Source organism: Phoenix dactylifera, chromosome 4 (assembly GCF_009389715.1).
Source record: "Phoenix dactylifera cultivar Barhee BC4 chromosome 4, palm_55x_up_171113_PBpolish2nd_filt_p, whole genome shotgun sequence".
NCBI classification, from domain to species: Eukaryota; Viridiplantae; Streptophyta; class Magnoliopsida; order Arecales; family Arecaceae; genus Phoenix; species Phoenix dactylifera.
In genome coordinates this window covers 5,943,471-5,964,305 of record NC_052395.1, presented here as the reverse complement: position 1 = coordinate 5,964,305, position 20,835 = coordinate 5,943,471, and the positions used below count along the sequence as shown (strand labels likewise).

General features: G+C 41.5%; 1 protein-coding gene across 5 annotated transcripts in view; it reads right to left on the bottom strand.

Moving 5' to 3' along the window:
* Positions 1-728: 728 nt before the first annotated feature.
* Positions 729-20,835, bottom strand: part of LOC103717853 (nuclear pore complex protein NUP85-like) — a 28,180-nt gene continuing 8,073 nt past the window's right edge. Inside the window, exons 1-4 of one of the 5 annotated variants that reach the window (XM_039125394.1) lie at positions 3,209-3,330; positions 2,661-2,736; positions 1,687-1,785; positions 729-1,604 (exon numbers count right to left, since the gene is read on the bottom strand). In XM_039125394.1, coding sequence (XP_038981322.1) covers positions 1,573-1,604; positions 1,687-1,785; positions 2,661-2,736; positions 3,209-3,244 — 243 coding nt within the window. In that variant the 5' untranslated portion in view covers positions 3,245-3,330 and the 3' untranslated portion in view covers positions 729-1,572. Of the gene's footprint in view, positions 2,737-3,208; positions 3,331-4,766; positions 4,989-5,175; positions 5,278-20,835 lie in introns of those variants that run through there. The other 4 variants (XR_003387651.2, XM_026808758.2, XM_026808757.2 and 1 more) reach the window with 4 other exon arrangements.

Below are 20,835 nucleotides of genomic sequence, written 5' to 3'. Positions count from 1 at the left end.
GCACTGTGATAGCGGAAATAGTATCCCAGATGTCCCTGACCATTCCAGAAGAGAAACTCGCAGTAGCTGTGGTGATCTCCCTCGCATGACATATAGCTCTATCCACCACCATCCTCGGGGATAACCTCCTGCCCTCGAACATGCCAGCATTCCTATCCAACCAGATGTAATAAGCCAAATATGCCCAATGAATCCCCACCTCAACAGTACTTGGCCTTCGCATGGAAATTCTCAGCCAATGAATCAAGTTCTGTACCAACTCGACTGAGTGGGGCAGTAGGTCAGGTAATCTCCTCCAAATCTTCCTGGCCCTGGAACACTGCAGCAAAACATGGTCAAAAAAGATAGGACGTGGATCTCGTCTCCTATCAAAAAAGATAAGACGTGGATCTCGTCTCCTATCAAAAAATTAATAAAAATTAATTTTATCAATGTACAAATCCATTTCTCCTAATTTATTCATCCTTTTTTACATCCTCATTTTCGTCCATCTTCCTTAAAATTTTTTTGAACCAAATAGTAAATAAAAATTATCCATTCTTCCAACATCATCCACTGACCTCAACCAAATACAGGATTAAAAAATATCTGAAAAAGAAGAACAAGCCTCAAAGTAATTATGAGACGGAAGCATACACATGCCAATTACAATGACAGTTCAATTATCTTTTGTATGTAATTGTTGGAAAAAACTTAAGCAAATTGACTCCATGATTGCGCCGAAAAAATAATGCAAACTGCTCATATTTCTAAAATACACATTCGCAACCTTTCAAAAATTTGTTGACAGCGATCCTTCCTTTGATAGGAATGCACATAAAAAGGGGAAAGTATACAATATGGAAGAACACTGCAAATTCATTAATCAAATATCTAGCTGTTTGTCCCTGCATACTATCAAAGACGCCTTATCCCTCTCCCTCTTCTCCTCGAGGGTCATGCATGAAGCAGAATCCTTGAACTGATTAGACGTTCATCTTGGAATCAGTTCACTGCCATGGGTTCTTTCTTGTATTTCTAGCCCTTCTTTGATTGCTCGAAGAGGTTTTAGAACTCTGCAGATAAGAACCAGATGGTGCTATGGGACTACATATCAGCATTAAAGATAACATCAGATGCTTATATGGTTTGACATACTAATTAGTCTTCAACTTTCCTCAGATCCTGTTATTCGGAGGTTTCAAGTAAATACATTTTACTCAAGCACAGGAGTAAAATTTACTCAGCAGCCATGAAAAAATTAGGCATGCGAAAAAGCCGATGTATCACTGGCTAATCCAGGCATATTCTGACAATGACAAACTAAAAGCCAATGGAACTAGAAGACTGCATGCTTCAGCTCAGATCTCCAAAGTTGGTCAAAAATAAGAATAATGGAATACAACTTTTGGTGAAGTAGTTGACAAAATATAGAACATTGAAAAGCTACTAAAGATTTGAAATTATTTCACCTCCTTAAAATGGGTTAGCTGGAATTTTTTTGTTTCCTATTCCTGTCCTCCTAACTCGATCAAACCCTTGTCCATCGGTCTCCACAAATGAAGACATAAGTAAATAAAATTCGAAGCAACATCAGTACTGCAACTGTAGATCAAGTGGGAAACCTACAGAAAGATTCATAAACCTGTAATAAGTGAGCTTGTACATGAGGCAATTCAACATTGTTGGAGTTGCATGAGCTTGTACATGAGGCAATCAACATTGTTGGATTTGCATGAGCTTGTACATGAGGCAATTCAACATTGTTGGAGTTGCATGAGCTTGTACAACTTGAGACAACAGTAGCTAGAAGGCCACAAAATATCAGCATTTCCTTTTGATCGTCTAATTCTCAATATACTCAAGTTTATTACTATTGCAATCAACTAGAGTATGCCAGTCTTGCAGAATAGCATATTGCCATGATTGACAGGTTAATTAACCTCTAAGAAAATTTCAGTCAAATAAAATATAGAAAAATGGCAGACAATATACTCTTTCAACCAGCAAGGCAAGCAAAATTAACTTTAAATCCCCAACAAGAAAAGAATTCTATGCAAATATCAAACCCACAAAACAAGATGGAATATTAAGATTTTTCTAGACTCAAAAGGCACCCTTTGAGATGTCAATTCTTTTGCGGATGACTAGAAACATACCTTTTACTTATTGCCCCCCGTCAAGTAGTTTGACCATGTTTAGTTGAGATATCTTCAAATAATTTAAAACTTCCATATATGCATTCAGATGACAATTAATGCCTTGAAATCATGTGAAAAAAAAAATAACCAACTCATATTTACTTATACTTTACCAAATATATCCAATGAGTACACATGCACATTGCATGGATACAATTTGAATCCTTTTAACTTATTCGTAGTAATCTATATCTGTCTAGAATAAACACTATCTCTTACATTAATGTGAGTCCATCGACTTGCCAATGACTAAACTCGAGAATTCTAGTCTCTTCAAGAACTTTCTAAACCATAAAGAGTACATTAATGAAAAGCTGAATTCAAGAACTATCGTGAATGTTTCCAATTCATATATAATATATAACCAACAAGTGAAAATAACATGGTTAGCCTCTTATCAATGACACGAAAAATAATGACGGGACAATTATGCAGCCATACTTTGATAAAATCTGGCCTGGCTTTAAAGCATTGACCTACCCAATTGGGGACGAGGACACATGCGTGGCATTGTTGAGACATGAACAGCAACTGCCTCTGCCAGTCCATTTTCCATCTGTACCATGCATGTGGAATCAAAGCAAAGCATGAAACAGTTGCCTGATATATCTATGTTCTCGAAGTTGATATTGACTTCTCAATATATTGCATGAAAGTTCCTTTTGTTTTTAACAGGAAAATCAGTCCATGAAAAAGTGCTCTTTTCAAATCACAGCATGTCCATTGGAAATAATGTCAAAAAGCAAGAAAAGATTGCTGAGACCATGCACTACCACATAAAATACTTGAGATGTCACACTGTCGGTCCTTCCAAAGTTAGCTAACTGTAGTTTTTGGAAACTAAAAAATTAACAATTCTTACTGATGCAGCATTTCACCTAAAAGACTCTCTTCCTTTAGAAGTAACATTAATATTCAAATTATGAAAACTAGCTCCTTTTTGTCAGTAGGACATGATTTCTAATGTCAATATTAGTGACCATTTAGAGAAAAACATGAATTAACCTTTTATTGGTATGCTTACCAACCTCACGGCTGCCAAGTTGATCCACTTGATGATCCATGTAGTCTCAACAATTTCACTTGCAAAAGAGAATAGTGTTCACTCGGCTTATGAGGCAATTACAGGACCTGAATGATGTACTAATGATACAGATTGCAGATGCCAGCGAACTACTTGAGAATTGAGATAGATAAACTTCAAAACCTCTTACCAGAATGTCAAGCCAACCAACTGCAAGTGCTAATGAACATATTGAAGACCCATAGGGAATGTATTTTGTGCATACTAAGAAATTCAAATATATCTCACGCCCTAAAGGAATCTTACCATGGTGGTCTTATCATTGCACAAGAAGATAAAAAACGACAATATCCTTCGTATGGTTATTTAAAGACACAATCAAAATAAAAGTTATACACAGTGATTTTTCTCAGAAGAACCAGACATCTAATAAATATGATTCTCTAATCAAGTTACTAAGCCACTGATCAAAAAAACACTGAAGAGGTAAATTTGAAAAACAAAGGGGCAATTGCATAGATCACTAATTGGAATATAACATGTTTAATGAGGGTTCATTCTGTTACAAACCTACAAAGTGTAATACCAATGAGCGAGGTCTTACAAGAATAGAACTTTAATCACTTAATGATCAATCATTGTACCATATAATGGTCAAAAGTAATTAAACCAACAAAAAAAAGATCATGCGGATAGTAAAAGAAAGATTGAGTAAGATTCAAGGAATAATAATCCAACTAGTGCAACTAAGAATACCATTTCACATTAGAACAAGATTATTCTACCAAAAGGTATATCCAAATCAAATAGATAAGATCATGACAAAGGATCATATCAAGTACATAATTATTTTAAAATAAGAGAACTGGAGAAAATGATGTCGCCTGATAGATCACTAAGGGCTCGTTTGGTTCGCGGGAAGCATTTTTCCTCCTAGGAATATGATTCCTGGGAAGAAGATTCCTAGAAAGAGAATGCCTGGGAATGTACTTTTGGCATGTTTGGTTAAACATGAAAAGTGACAAATTTTTAGAGTGCTTATGTTTAGTTGACCATCCACTTTTCTGGAAAAGTTATGTGTAATTTCTATTATACCCGTAATAAAAATTAGGTCTTTAATGCCTCTTTAATGCTGAAGGGCCTTTTTGGGAAAAAATAAAAATGAAGTGATTCCCACCTCATGGGAAAGTTACTTTTCCATGTTTCTTATGGGAAAGATTTTCAAAGTTACTTTCCCATGTTTCTCATGGGAAAGACTTTCCCATGCAATGTGGGAATCATATTTCCATGGGAATATAACTTTCCCATCTCTCTCCTTTGAAAACTTCCACCAAACAAGAGGCATCTCATTACTTTTCCATTAACCACACTTTCCCCCCTTCTTTTTCCGCGAACCAAACGAGCCCTAAGAAAATCAAACATGTAAATTGACAAGTCTTTTTTGCAAGCCTGCAAGCTTTGAATGAATTGTTGTCTATGTCCTGGTTAGAAGGCTGTCATAATCCTAGGAAAGGAAAAACAAAATAAAAACAAAAGCAAGCATTTAAAATCCCACAACGGAGAATGAAAATTGCTGTGTCAGATCCACATTGAATGAGAAGAAAAAGAAGCTGAAGAATAAAAAGAAAGAACGGTACTGCTACCAATCAACAAGGCACCCTGGAAGCCAAGTCAATGACTGCTTATCCACATAAAATATTTCCATTAGCTGCCATGCTGCTTTCAAACCAGTAGGCTCCTCATGGTGCTGTGGCAGAAGAGTTGATTAACTTCAATAGAGGCAGCTATTAGAGAAAGAGAAAAAAGACTTTGGTGTTAATAAAAACCTCACATATGATGTTAAAAAAAGTATATAAATAACAAAGAACAAAAATGATAAACAAGGAAAGGATGAACCACAAATGTTTTGAGAAACTATCAATTGCTTCCCTTCGAATGCAACTTTATTAGCAAGCTACAGAACAAACTCACCTGCAGAAACATCTTTGGGTCCTCAACCACTGTGCTTGAAGGAAGCCTTGGGGTCCCAAGAAGATCATTTATGTGACAACTGACTCCAAAACATGTTCCTACCTGCATGTGCCACAAGCATCATATTAGAGAACAGCTTACAGCCCGTATCCATTTTCTGCTGATCTGCATGCACAAAAATGCAACAAAGTTTCTACCAGCCCTTCATAGGTTGTTTCCCTATTTTACCACAGAAAAGGTTCGTCGATCCAAAACAACTGACTACAAGAACCTATCATTACTGGGTATAAACAGTAAAAGTTTGAAGGCTAATACCAATTGTGATACCCAACTGTTGGGGGAAAATAAATCGCTCTGAAGCACGTGAGCAGATCGCCAGCACGTGATTGAAGGCGCCCAACCTGAGGGCGCCCGACCTGGAAGCGTCCGACCCGAGGGCGTCCGACCTGAAGGCGCCCGACTTGGAAGCGCCCGACCTGGAGGCGCCCGACCTGAAGACGCCCGGCTCCAGAGGCGCCCAACCTAAGGGCGCCCGACCTGGAAGCGTCCGACCCGAGGGCGTCCGACCTGGAGGCGTCCGACTTCAAGATGCCCAACTGAAAGTCCGACCTCAGGGCTCTCGATCCAGCGCCCGGCCAGACGCTCGACTCCGAGACCCCCGACCTGGGCACCCGACCTCAGCACCCTCGACCTCGGAAGTCCGACCTCGCTACCTATCTGTTGCGGTCACATCCTTCTGCAGCTCGACCAAGGACCATGCTCTGCTCCGGCTCACTCAACAATCAATGCGCATGGCCTCTGCTGATCTCCGGCTTACTCAACAATCAATGCGCATGGCCTCTGCTGATCTCCGGCTCACTCAGCAATCAATGCGCATGCTATCTACGGATCTCAAGTCCTCCACGGCAAACAGCTGACCCGCTCGACTACGTCCGATCAGCCACGACGACTCACTGGCTCCAGCATGATCTCCTACGGCAATGCATTAATTCACACGATCGTGCATATTTATACGACATGCTCAATCATGACGGTAACCCGTTTGCCTCGTCACATCACAGATAATCCTGTATCCCTCTATAAAAGGGGAACCCCTCCATCCGAGGAGGGGTTGGACTCTGAAACTTCTGAGACATATTTCCTCTCCTCTCATACATTTGCCCCCTCTGACTTAGGCATCGGAGGGCTGGTGCCGAAAACCCCAGCCACCGGCTTTTTGCAGGTCCCCCGGAGGACGCCGCCCGCCGACGGACCACCACCCGCTATCTCACTCTGGAGCTCCTCCTTCTCAGCCGACGGCCACCCCCGGGTCCAATTTCCAGCAACAGTTGGCGCTAGAGGAAGGGCCCTAGTCGTGGCCATGAAGTTGAGAAGCAAAGGAGCCTCCAACGCCTCCCGGCATTTTCCACCAAGTCCTGGACACTCTGTCCAGAATTCGCCATCTCCGGCTGATCCAGTTCCCCAAGTCCAGCCGGAACAGTTCAACATCCTGGTGCAGCAAGTTCAAGCCTTGGCCGCAGCCGTCCAAGGCCTGCAACGTGAGGAAGCCCCACCTGTGCCGCCTCCGCAGGCCCAGGTCCAGCCAGTGCTTCCTCCAAACGGACCGGTGCCCCAGGGCCAGAACCTCCACGACTCCTCAAGGGCCAACAATGAAGAATGATGCTGTCGCCAAGGCTCAGCCCGGGCGTCTCCCCGGAGAGAATTGCCAGGGAGGAGCATAGACAGAAGGCCACAGCTGTCGGAAGCCGAGTCAGCCCCGGGCCGTCACGAGCCGGAGCAGACTACTGTGGCGATCCCCCAGGCTGGGGAGCTCGACAGGAAGGTCGAGAACCTTGAGCGCCAGATTGAAGCGCTTCACAGCAGGAAGGCAAGGCGCGAGGGCGACTTTGAGTTTACCACCAAATCCTCCTTTTCTCGCCAGATCGAGGATGAGCTGGTCCCACCGAGGTTCAAAATGCACCAAGTGGAGCCCTACAACGAAACTACCGACCCCTCGATCATTTGGAAAGTTACCCGAGCCCTCATGGCATTGCAAGGGTCCTCGGAGGCTGTGCTTTGCAAGGCCTTCCCAGCAACTCTTCGGAGAACAGCTCGGCTTTGGTTCTCTGGACTGAAGCCGAGCACGGTATCCTCCTTTGAGCAGCTCAGCAGGCAGTTCGCCACCAACTTTGCTGCCAGCCGGCGCCAGCGGCGAACATCGGATTCCCTTCTGAACGTCAAGCAAAAGGAGGGGGAATCCCTCAGAGAATACCTCGACCGCTTTACTGCTGCAACCTAGGAGGTCCGCGAGCTCGACCAGTCGATAGTCATGTCGGCACTAAAGACTGGGGCTCGCTCCTACAGATTCCTCTTCTCCATTGAGAAGAGCTTTTTCCGCCGACTTCACTGAAATGCTGGCCCGAGCTCGGAAGATGCGAAGACCGAGGAGGCTATCGCCTTCAGGCGGGGCACGACCGAGCAGGCCTCAAAGAAGCAGAAGAAGCGTCGTGAAGAGCGCGGCCTCCCGAGAAGCCGATCTCCTCATCGAGATAAGAACCTGCCTCAGTTGAGGAGCCCACCTCGACCGTGGGGACGGCTTCGACCAAGGTCCAGCCTCGACTGAGATCTCCACCGCGGCCATGAATGCCCTCGGGGAGGTACAAGAATTACACCCCCCTGAATGCCCCCCGAGCAGAGGTCCTAATGGAGATAGAAGGTCGAGACTATTTCCGACCTCCACCCCCGATGCGGGATACCGGAGCTCGGCGCAATCCTAGGAAGTATTGTCGTTTCCACCGGGACCTCGGCCACGACACGAAGGATTGCTTTCAGCTCCGGGATGAGATCGAGGCGCTTATTCGTCGCGGAGTACTCAACCGGTTCGTGCGAAACCGGCATGAGGAAAGAAGGCCAGTGAAAAATGCCGCCCTGCCCGAAAATCCGAATGACAACGGGCCTATCGCCGGCACCATCAACACCATTGGAGGAGGAAGCTCGGCTGAAGAACCAATCGAGGGAAGGACCCCTCCGAAGCGCCCGCGCACCTCCGAAGCCATCTCATTCTCGGACGAGGACTTGGAAGGAGTTGAGACGCCTCATGACGACGTTGTGGTCATCTCCATGATTGTAAATAAATTTGATGTAAAGCGCGTCCTAGTTGATAATGGAAGCTCGGCTAATATTTTGTACTACGATGCCTATCAAAAATGGGGATGACAGAAAGCCAGCTTCGGAGAATGAACGCTCCATTGGTCGGATTTACCAGGGATTCGATCCCAGTCGAGGGCGAGGTCGGCCTCCTTGTCACGGTCGGGCTCGCTCCCCGAGAAAGTACCGTAAGGACGGACTTCCTAGTGGTCCGCCTATCTTCGGCCTACAACGCCATTCTTGGACGACCAGGGCTAAATGCCCTCCGAGCTGTGGTCTCGACCTATCACCTGCTTATGCGGTTCCCCACCGACCGAGGAGTAGGCGAAGTTCGTGGGGACCAGGCAATAGCTAAGCGGTGCTATATGGCAACTCACCGAGCAAAGCAACTAGCTAAGGCACCAAGCCGGGAGGAGCTACCGGCCAAGGCGCCAACCCAAATGTCAGATCAGATGCTGCCCATCGAAACCTTGGAAGTGCGGGACGATCCCCGAAAAGGACGGGTAGAACCTGGAAACCCGACAAAGCTCGGATGCCCGACCAAGCTCGGATGACCGACCAAGCTCGGATGCCCGACCAAGCTCGAATGCCCCAGCCAAGCCTGGAACGCCTCGGCACGTCGATGTCGAGCTTGGTCTCGATCTCCCTCAAAGACCCCGACTAAGATCGAGATGCCCCGTTGTTCGACAGTGAGCCCAAGCTTCCTCGACCTTGGGAAGCGTCACCAGGTCGACAGCGAGCCCAAGCTCCCTCGACCTCGTGCTCGATTCCTCGACTAAGGTCGGGATGCCCTGCTGAGTCGACAGTGAGCCCAAGCTCCCTCGGCCTCAGAAAGCATCACCAGGTCGACAGCGAGCCCAAGCTCCCTCGACCTCGTGCTCGATCCCCCGACTAAGGTCGGAATGCCCTGCTGAGTCGATAGTGAGCACAAGCTCCCTCGGCCTCGGAAAGCGTCACCAGGTCGACAGCGAGCCCAAGCTCCCTCGACTTCGTGCTCGATCCCTCGACTAAGGTCAGGATGCCCCGTTGAGTCGACAGTGAGCCCAAGCTCCCTCGACCTCGGGAAGACAACAACGGGATAGTACCTTCTCGGACCCCCGAGGCCTTCAACAACGGGATAGTACCTTCGCGGACCTCCGAGGCCTTCAACAACGGGGTAGTACCTTCGCGGACCCCCCGAGGCCTTCAACCACGGGGTAGTACCTTCGCGGACCCCCGAGGCCTTCAACCACGGGGTAGTACCTTCGCGGACCTCCGAGGCCTTCAACAACGGGGCAGTACCTACGCGGACCCCCGAGGCGTGTGCAGACGCGCCCAAAGCGGACTACAGGCCGAAGAGCACCGCTGAAAGCCAACTTCGGAGCGGAGTCTGTTGCCCAAGGTGACAAGCCAAGAGGGGGGGTGAATTAGTTTTTCTAACTTTTTGATTTCTTAATCGAGTTAATTGATGAGTAAGTAATTGTAGTAAAGTAAGACAATACACAATGCAAACACACAAGAAATATAGTGGTTCGGTGCTCTCCTAAGCACCTACGTCCACTTCCCAAGCGACCCCTTGGGAATTCACTATAATCCCGCGGATTACAGTTGGATTGTTTTCCGGGCTCACAATCCAAAAACCTTTACACTTTGGTTTCCGGGATCACCAAAAACCTATGTTGGTTTTACGGGCTCACCAACGAACCTTCACAATTGATTTTACGGGTTCACCAACAGCCAACGTTGGTTTTACGGGCTTACCAACAACCTATGTTGGTTTTACGGGCTTACCAACAACCTACAATGTTGGTTTTACGGGCTTACCAACAAACCTTACAACAAGAATAAAGAACAAGGAACTAAAGCTCCTAAATGAGCAAATAATACAATTATGAGCTACAAAGAAGAGTTTAGAATATAGTTATCCCTTTAATAAGGCTCTTCTCTTCTTTGTCATGATTGCTTCACTCTTCAAGGGTTGGTGGAGCTCTTAATGTCTCTTGGAATCTGCTCAACCACTTCCTTTTGGCTCTTTGAATGAAGCAATTGAATAAAGCTTGCTTTGCTAGGGTTCTCTCTTGAATGCACTTGATGTATTTTCCAAAGCTTACTTCCTCTGATGAATACTCCCTCTTAAATACTTCTCCAACCTCCAAATAGTCCTTCCTGACCGTTGGATTGAAGAAACTAGCCGTTTATAGCCGTTGGAAGTCCAAAAAGCACTTCTGCACAACTAGCCGTTATGCTTCTGCCCGTGCTTGGGTCGACCCAAACTTTTCTGGGGTCGACCCAAACCACTGTTCATCGGACTTGGGTCAGCTCAAGCTTTTCTTGGATCGGCCCTCTCAGAAAATCCAGAACCTTGTATTTCAGCCTTTCTTCACTTGGGTCGACTCAACTCTTTTAGGGTCGACTCAAAGATCAGTTGGGTCGACTCAATTTTCACTTGGGTCGACCCTCTCAGGAATTCCAGAGACTTGTTTTCTTGACATTTCAATCTAGGGTCGACTCAACTTTTTCTGGGGTCGACTCAAGGTTGGGTCGACTCAAGGTTGGGTCGACCCAAGGTTGGCCTCCCGAGAAGCCGATCTCCTCACCGAGATAAGAACCTGCCTCAGCTGAGGAGCCCACCTCGACCGTGGGGACGGCTTCGACCAAGGTCCCGCCTCGACTGAGATCTCCACCGCGGCCACGAATGCCCTCGGGGAAGTACGAGAATTACACCCCCCCTGAATGCCCCCCGAGCAGAGGTCCTAATGGAGATAGAAGGTCAAGACTATTCCGACCTCCACCCCCGATGCGGGATACCGAAGCTCGGCGCAATCCTAGGAAGTATTGTCGTTTCCACCGGGACCTCGGCCACGACACGAAGGATTGCTTTCAGCTCCAGGATGAGATCGAGGCGCTTATTCGTCGCGGAGTACTCAACCGGTTCGTGCGAAACCGGCCATGAGGAAAGGAGGCCAGTGGAAAATGCCGCCCTGCCCGAAAATCCGAATGACAACGGGCCTATCGCCGGCACCATCAACACCATTGAAGGAGGAAGCTCGGCTGAAGAACCAATCGAGGGAAGGACCCCTCCGAAGCGCCCGCGCACCTCCGAAGCCATCTCATTCTCGGACGAGAACTTGGAAGGAGTTGAGACGCCTCATGACGATGCTGTGGTCATCTCCATGATTGTAAATAAATTTGATGTAAAGCGCGTCCTAGTTGATAATGGAAGCTCGGCTAATATTTTGTACTACGATGCCTATCAAAAAATGGGGATGACAGAAAGCCAGCTTCGGAGAATGAACGCTCCATTGGTCGGATTTACCAGGGATTCGATCCCAGTCGAGGGCGAGGTCGGCCTCCTTGTCACGGTCGGGCTCGCTCCCCGAGAAAGTACCGTAAGGACGGACTTCCTAGTGGTCCGCCTATCTTCGGCCTACAACGCCATTCTTGGACGACCAGGGCTAAATGCCCTCCGAGCTGTGGTCTCGACCTATCACCTGCTTATGCGGTTCCCCACCGACCGAGGAGTAGGCGAAGTTCGTGGGGACCAGGCAATAGCTAAGCGGTGCTATATGGCAACTCACCGAGCAAAGCAACTAGCTAAGGCACCAAGCCGGGAGGAGCTACCGGCCAAAGCGCCAACCCAAATGTCAGATCAGATGCTGCCCATCGAAACCTTGGAAGTGCGGGACGATCCCCGAAAAGGACGGGTAGAACCTGGAAACCCGACCAAACTCGGATGCCCGACCAAGCTCGGATGCCCGACCAAGCTCGAATGCCCCAGCCAAGCCTGGAACGCCTCGGCACGTCGATATCGAGCTTGGTCTCGATCTCCCTCAAAGACCCCGACCAAGATCGAGATGCCCCGTTGTTCGACAGTGAGCCCAAGCTTCCTCGACCTTGGGAAGCGTCACCAGGTCGACAGCGAGCCCAAGCTCCCTCGACCTCGTGCTCGATTCCTCGACTAAGGTCGAGATGCCCTGCTGAGTCGACAGTGAGCCCAAGCTCCCTCGGCCTCGGAAAGCATCACCAGGTCGACAGCGAGCCCAAGCTCCCTCGACCTCGTGCTCGATCCCCCGACTAAGGTCGGGATGCCCTGCTGAGTCGATAGTGAGCACAAGCTCCCTCGGCCTCGGAAAGCGTCACCAGGTCGACAGCGAGCCCAAGCTCCCTCGACTTCGTGCTCGATCCCTCGACTAAGGTCAGGATGCCCCGTTGAGTCGACAGTGAGCCCAAGCTCCCTCGACCTCGGGAAGACAACAACGGGATAGTACTTTCTCGGACCTCCGAGGCCTTCAACAACGGGATAGTACCTTCGCGGACCTCCGAGGCCTTCAACAACGGGGTAGTACCTTCGCGGACCCCCCGAGGCCTTCAACCACGGGGTAGTACCTTCGCGGACCCCCGAGGCCTTCAACCACGGAATAGTACCTTCGCGGACCTCCGAGGCCTTCAACAACGGGGCAGTACCTACGCGGACCCCCGAGGCGTGTGCAGACGCGCCCAAAGCGGACTACAGGCCGAAGAGCACCGCTGAAAGCCAACTTCGGAGCGGAGTCCTGTTGCCTAAGGTGACAAGCCAAGAGGGGGGGTGAATTGGTTTTTCTAACTTTTTGATTTCTTAATCGAGTTAATTGATGAGTAATTAATTGTAGTAAAGTAAAACAATACACAATGCAAACACACAAGAAATATAGTGGTTCGGTGCTCTCCTAAGCACCTACGTCCACTCTCCAAGCGACCCCTTGGGAATTCACTATAATCCCGCGGATTACAGTTGGATTGTTTTCCAGGCTCACAATCCAAAAACCTTTACACTTTGGTTTTCCGGGATCACCAAAAACCTATGTTGGTTTTATGGGCTCACCAACGAACCTTCACAATTGGTTTTACGGGTTCACCAACAACCTACGTTGGTTTTACGGGCTTACCAACAACCTATGTTGGTTTTACGGGCTTACCAACAACCTACAATGTTGGTTTTACGGGCTTACCAACAAACCTTACAACAAGAATAAAGAACAAGGAACTAAAGCTCCTAAATGAGCAAATAAAACAATTATGAGCTACAAAGAAGAGTTTAGAATATAGTTATCCCCTTTAATAAGGCTCTTCTCTTCTTTGTCACGATTGCTTCACTCTTCAAGGGTTGGTGGAGCTCTTAATGTCTCTTGGAATCTGCTCAACCACTTCCTTTTGGCTCTTTGAATGAAGCAATTGAATGAAGCTTGCTTTGCTAGGGTTCTCTCTTGAATGCACTTGATGTATTTTCCAAAGCTTACTTCCTCTGATGAATACTCCCTCTTAAATACTTCTCCAACCTCCAAATAGTCCTTCCTGACCGTTGGATTGAAGAAACTAGCCGTTTATAGCCGTTGGAAGTCCAAAAAGCACTTCTGCACAACTAGCTGTTATGCTTCTGCCCGTGCTTGGGTCGACCCCAAACTTTTCTGGGGTCGACCCAAACCACTGTTCACCAGACTTGGGTCAGCTCAAGCTTTTCTTGGATCGGCCCTCTCAGAAAATCCAGAACCTTGTATTTCAGCCTTCCTTCACTTGGGTCGACTCAACTCTTTTTGGGTCGACTCAAGGATCAGTTGGGTCGACTCAATTTCCACTTGGGTCGACCCTCTCAGAAATTTCAGAGACTTGTTTTCTTGACATTTCAATCTGGGGTCGACTCAACTTTTTCTGGGGTCGACCCAAGGTTGGGTCTACTCAAGTTCAGTTAGGGTCGACCCTCTTAGGGATTCCCAGAGACTTGTTTTCTTGAGGCTTGAGGATGGGGTCGACTCAACTTTCACTTGGGTCGACCCAAGTACTGTTCATCTGTGCCATAAGTGCTAGAATGTGCCAGAATGTTTCTTGATGTGCCGGGATCGACTCCACCTCTTCTAGGGTCGACTCCTACTTTGTGCCAAGTGTTCCAAGGCGTGCCAAACGTATCGGGGTCGACTCCAAACTAATTGGGGTCGACTCTAACCATATTTTTCTGCACTTTGAAGGTTAGTTATGCACATTGAAACAACAATATGATATTCCAAGCAAATTATGATGCATGGCATAATAAAGTTTCATACCCTTAACAGTAGAAATTACCGAATTGCCCTTTTAGGTATTTTTAACGTGAAACTTTGTCAAAATAAATTCTTGAGCTTTCTACCATTCTCTATTACAAATTTTATGTCGTTTATCAATCTTGAGAGTATTTTGACCATATAATCCTAATGTATCATGAGTGTATCGAGGGTGTGCCATTTATCAATGATGTATCAAGTTAATTTGCATTTCTAATTTGATATAGCCTCAATGGTTGTGTTAATTATCAAAATAACATTATCATCCTTCAATCTCCCCCTTTTTGATGATTACAAAACATTGAGTGTAAGCAAATTGGCATTCATATGAAAAGTTAGATTTAATATTCATAAAATACTTTTGGTTCAAGAGTTTTCAAAATAGTCTTATTTAGAGTTTGTATAAATGAACCAAGAGCTCCCCCTATCCTATCCAAATGGATGCCAAATGAGTTTTAGCTTTGCTCCCCCTTACTCTTGTATTTCATTAAGACAAAATTTTCAAAAGTTTGTGTCAAAGCAAGAGTTTCAAGTCATGTATCAAGGCAAGAAAAATCTCTATGATTATGTGCCAGATTCAGATTTTCTCTTTGTTAAATGTCTCCCCCTTAAGTGTATGATGCCATGTCTCCCCCCGTAAGTATACAATATATACCTTTTATATTTTCTTTGTTGAATGTCTCCCCCTTAAGTATATAATACATGTCTCCCCGTAAGTATACAATATATACCTTTTATATTTTCTTTCTTATACGGTCTTTGTTTATAGAATTATCTTTCCTATAGAATTTGCTTCTAGTTTCTCTCTTATACTTTCTCCCCCTTTTTGTCATCATCAAAAAGAATGAATAGCAATGGATAGTATTGTTATGACAATCACAAAGATCATGACTCAAGAGAAACATTGTCTATGCCAAAAGCACTATGTTTTAGAGAAGAAATACAAACTACCACAAAGAGCAAATATAAGTCAAAACAAATACAAAGTTTGGGAGATACTTTAAGAACATACTTCATGATAATGCTTTAGAGTTAATCAGCTTTAACATAATCAACATATTTTAATCTAAGCTGATTTATATTCAATTCAAAACATAAAGCATTATGAGCATATACTCAGATATTTTTTTTTTTTGACAATATCAAAAAGATTGCAAAATAATGAAACATTAAGCACAAGGCAATATTTCATTCAATGGATGTCAAATTATTGCAAGCATATGAATCACGTAACTCAAGGCAATAATGTCAGGGCAAGATAATGAGTATAGATCATAGCCAATTAAGGTAGTTTCAAAATTATGATGAGATCACATCAAATTTGATGATTTTAACATTCTTTTAAAGTTCTTTTACCTTTCTTTCAAAAAAAACATCAAACCTGAAACAATTTCAGGGGTAACAGATATCATCAAAATCAAGAATGAAAAGTTTGGCTTTAAGAATGAGACATTTAGGATGTGAGCCAGAAGTGATCTCTAAATGTAGATTCCAAAGATAGTTTTCAAATCAAGTGTAGATGGAATCTTTTTCAAGTTATTTCAAGGAGTATCAAGAATAATATTCAAAGAAAGCACGAATGAAAATCCAACACCCTTTTTTTTTTAATATATTAAGTATATAGCAACATGAGAGCAATCTAATTAATTTTCAGAGTATAGTATAAGAGCAGATAAAGATCAAAATTTATATACTCGAAAAATATAAGATTATGTTGAATCCTTAATTCTTAATGACTTCAAAGTTCTTTCATGATATAAAAGTATTGGGGCATAGATACCAAAATATGAATTTATGCAATGTAGGATACATAAAATTCAGGGCTTTGAAAGTTCTTTTAAAGCTTTCTTAAAGACTTTCTTTTACTCCTTTAAAGATCATAGCATCAAAATCAATTAAAATGGATTGGCTCAGGATTGAAACACTAAAGTGCAAGCCAATAAGAGCTTATTCGTAGATTCCAAAGTAAATTTCCAATACTAAGACAAATAGAATTCTTTTCAAGTGATTTACCAATTAAGTACAGATGAAAATCCAACTTTCAAAAGATATTCAATAAATCACAAAGTCTAATACCAAAATATGCTTAAATTTGATATCAGTTTTAGATCAGTTAGACATTAAAAACATACTAAAAGTTCTTTGCCAAATTTACATAGAGTAACCTTTAATGATTTAGCTTTAAGAAAATTCATTTCTCTTTCATTTATGTAAGGCTCTTGATATTAATTCATGCTTTGTAAGTAAAGCGGTTAAATTTAGAAATTGACAAGAATGATTATGAATCAAACATAAAACATTCAAAGTATGCATCAAATGTAAGTGACTTTTGAAAAAGATGCAGAATGCAAGGAGATTGAATATTTAAGGCTTTCCCTCAAAAGATACATTCTTCTTTAAATATTCTTTTCTTTTATTGAATTTCAGATTTTAATGATAAGCATGAATGAACTGAAATTTTGTGATATAGAGTGATCTAGAGTTTTTCAAAATTTATAGCAATCACTCTTTTAAGTCTTTCAAGAACAAGTTATGCTTCCTCTTAACTTTTGAGAATATGCACTGAAATATTGATCTGAAAATAATTCTTTTGAAGCGCAAATTTCTTTCAAAAGCAATTACATTTTCTTTTCTTTATGAATCATTTGAGTGAGCTAAAATATTATTAGCCTTAAGATCATTCACTCTCCTCTAAAAATAGCTTTTTCTCTTAATGATAGAAGCACTTAATTATGTAGGAGAAAAGCATATAGAAAATCATTCAAGTGTATATTTATAAAATTCAATTTCTTAGTCATGTTTTCTTAGCAATGTATACATGTAGTACAATAAATCTTTTTAATATCAAAACAAAATCATATGCTTAGAACTATTTGTTCGCAATCAAGATTATTGAAAAACACATCATTTAGACCAATTTCAGTATACTTATAAGATAGAAAAAGATATGTTTCATATGCGTATCGGAGCAAACAACCAAGGCATCAAAATTAATTCTATTTTTCTTAAACCGTAGTTTTCATCTAGGAATCATATTGAGTTATTCTCGAAAATCTTTTTTTTAATTTCTTTCTTTAACCACTCAATGAACATTTTGATTATCTTCATTTGTTTTTCGGTTTTACTTTTCTATGCTCTATATTCTATTTGCTCCCTATCCGGTGGAGTTGGAAGGGGCACGAGGTACTACCACTAGCCTCCCTCTTGTGTCGTTCCTAATATACCCTACACCGAATAGTTGGGTCAAATAGTGCCGAGTACTACCACTAGCCTCCCCATTGGCACCATCCCTATGATGAGCAATGTAGAAAGGTTAAACTTTTCTCTTTAAAAATGTTCACTCCAAACTCTTCCTATTATAGTTGATTACGGATTTTATCCCATCCAAAGAAATGCTCACATAATTCTTACAAATGTGCTGAATATATTATGCTTGTTTTGCTTTTACCTAAGATTGGAGTACTTACTTAGTTTTATTATCTTAACAGATTTTTATGAATCTTTTGATATCAATTAGATGTGATTCATTAGAATTAGTTTGATATCTTTGCATATAAGCACAAAATGAGCATACAATTTGGCCTACAAGCTGCATGATATAGTAATACAGCTTCAAACAATAAAATTATCTTGCTCATTATTTTTAAACTCTACAATATGGGGTCATAGATATACCTTTCTTCTTGCCAAACTTCTGTAAGAATATTCTTGTGAACTTACTTTGGCCAATGAAGATTTCCTTTCTTATTTGTCTTAGTTTGGAGTTCGAGAGGAAAGACTAGTTCATCCATTTTACTCATTTCGAACTCACCCTGCATGAGCTTAGAAAAAAGAAAAAACTTTACATAAAGCTTCATTAGTAGCACCACAAATAATGTCATCAATATATATTTGAGCAATTATGATATCAAAATTTTTCTTTTTGATACATAGTTTTATCACTATTACTTTCTATCAAAAAGTTACTTAATCATTCATATCATGCTCTTGGTGCTTGTTCTAAATCAAATAGTATTTTATCATGTTTGTAATGAATATTTTTCAAATATAGATGGTTATTTTTACATAAAAATTTTAATCATATAACCACACAGAAGTTCATTCTACACATTCATTTGACAAAATACAAGTCTCATAAAACAATCAAATGAAAGTGGTTATCTTTGGCTTCTAATCATGCAAAGATTTCATCAAGATCTATTTCATCTTTTCTGATTAATTCTTTTAGTAATTCATAAATTCTTCTTAATTGTGTTTCTGAAAAACTCAGTTTTGTTCCAAATATAAAAAGTTTTCAGATTCTTCAATAAGATTTCAAATTTTATCCCTTTCAAAATGATTTAGTTTAACTTAACCAATTATCATCTTGTTCATTCTTCTTAATGTCTTTTAAATAGAAGCAAAATGACAAACTATATTCTCAATAAAAGATCTAGTTTTAATAAGAATAATATGAATTGACATTTCTACAACTAGTATCTTTTCATTGAATATTCTATATGCATTGCTTAAAGAGTAATATCCAAAGAAACACTTGTTTTATCAGATTTGGCATATATTTCATTCTTGAGAACATAACATGTATAACTGAAAAACATGAAGGTATGCACCATTTGATTTTCTGTTTTTCATGAGTTCACATGGGGTTTTCTTCAAAAATAGATTTAATAGAAACCTTATAATATGACAAGCTGTGATGATAACATTAATCAACTGCTATCACAAAGCATTGTCCTTACACAACAAAGATTCTATTTTTATATTTTTATAACCCCTATATGTAATAGTATTCTTGGTGCAAAAATAATTGTATTCAATACCGTTTTCTGTGCAAACCTTATTAATAAATTGGTTTTCAAAACTGTGCCATGATACTTTCACAGTTTGCAAACCCTTTTCATTTGAAACCTTTTGTAAGTTTGTGCCAAAGTAGAGAATATTTCAATTTAAGTGCCAAGAATAAAACCAACGTTAGCTTTGAGAAATCATCCATAATTACAAAGTCAAGAAGCTTATCTCCTAGGCTCACTATCCTAGAGATTCAAATAAGTTCTTATGGAGAATTTTCAAAGACTAAGAGGTGGAAACAATGTTTTCAGATTTCGAAATGATTCTAGTTTGTTTTTCTAGATGACATGCATAGCAAACTTTGACCTTTTAGAAATTAATTTAAGTAAGCCAATGACAAGGTCTTTGGAGATTAAGTACATACTAGTATGAGTTGATTTTATATGCCAAAAGTGGTTTCTTTAATCTTGGTATTCATAGTGCATATATTTAAAGGCATACCAAGTATACATTCTCATGTCTATGATCAATAAAAGATAATATCATTGATAAAAACTCTCAATCAAGCATATAGAGAATTCATAGAGTTATTCTTAATAAATTGATTAATCATTTAGCAACTTATCCAGCAGTAAGTAAAGCATACTATAAAATGAAGTGATTTGATTATATTTTTAAAAATATTACCTATATCACAAAATTGATTAATACCTCCAATTTATGTTTTAATTAGATACTAAGGCAAAGAGAATGATGAGATGCAAGGATTACTAATTTCATTATTCTTTTCATTTCAATTACTTTTCTTAAGTATATTTTAAATTTCATTCTTTAATATATGTCTAGAGCACCCAATGTCTAAATTAACATCTTTTGTTGGAGCCTTGAGTGCTAGACACACCTACAGAAAATATTCAGATTTTCAACTTAGGAATCCAAGCTCTTTTGGGTCCTTGTAGGTTAGCTATTATTGTTCCTTTTGGAACCCATATTTTCTTAATAGCTATTTTGTCCATAGGCTTGCAGATTTTAGGATTATAAGGAATGTATTTATGCATACTCTTATTAAATTTAACAAACATCGATTTAATATAAGTAGATGATGGATTTTTAATTTTCTGTTTTTGTTCATTAGGTTCATCAGATAAATTAGAATCCGTTTTAGGATAGATAGTGAGGATTTAACACATATGTCATTAAGGAATTTTTGTGTGTACCAAGATTGATATCCTAATCCAGTCTTTTCAAATTCAGCTCTTTGATTATTTATCATTAAGTTCAGTTTTTCAGAGCTGATAGTAAATTTTTCGACTATAGGCTTAAATTTGTTAACTTCTTTAGTTAGCCTTTCACTGTCTTCTGAAAGTAATTTATTATTTTTCTGAGTTGTATCTAGCTTTCAGCAAGAGATAGATTTTTCTGATTTAGCTTTTTATTCTTTAAACTAAGCTTCTTATATTCTAAGTATAGATCATAAAAAGCATCATGAAGTTCATCAAATGTAAAATCAGATTGAGTTTCAGCATGTACTTTATCTTGGAATGAGAAATCACTTTGTGTTCCAATACATACCTTATCTTCATGTGCCATAAAGCAAGGATTTTTAATTTCAGTTTGCTACTCTTCTTCTTCAGAGCTAGTTTCAGATTCACTAAAAATGTTAGTGCATTCATATTTACCTTCAAGCATATTCCAG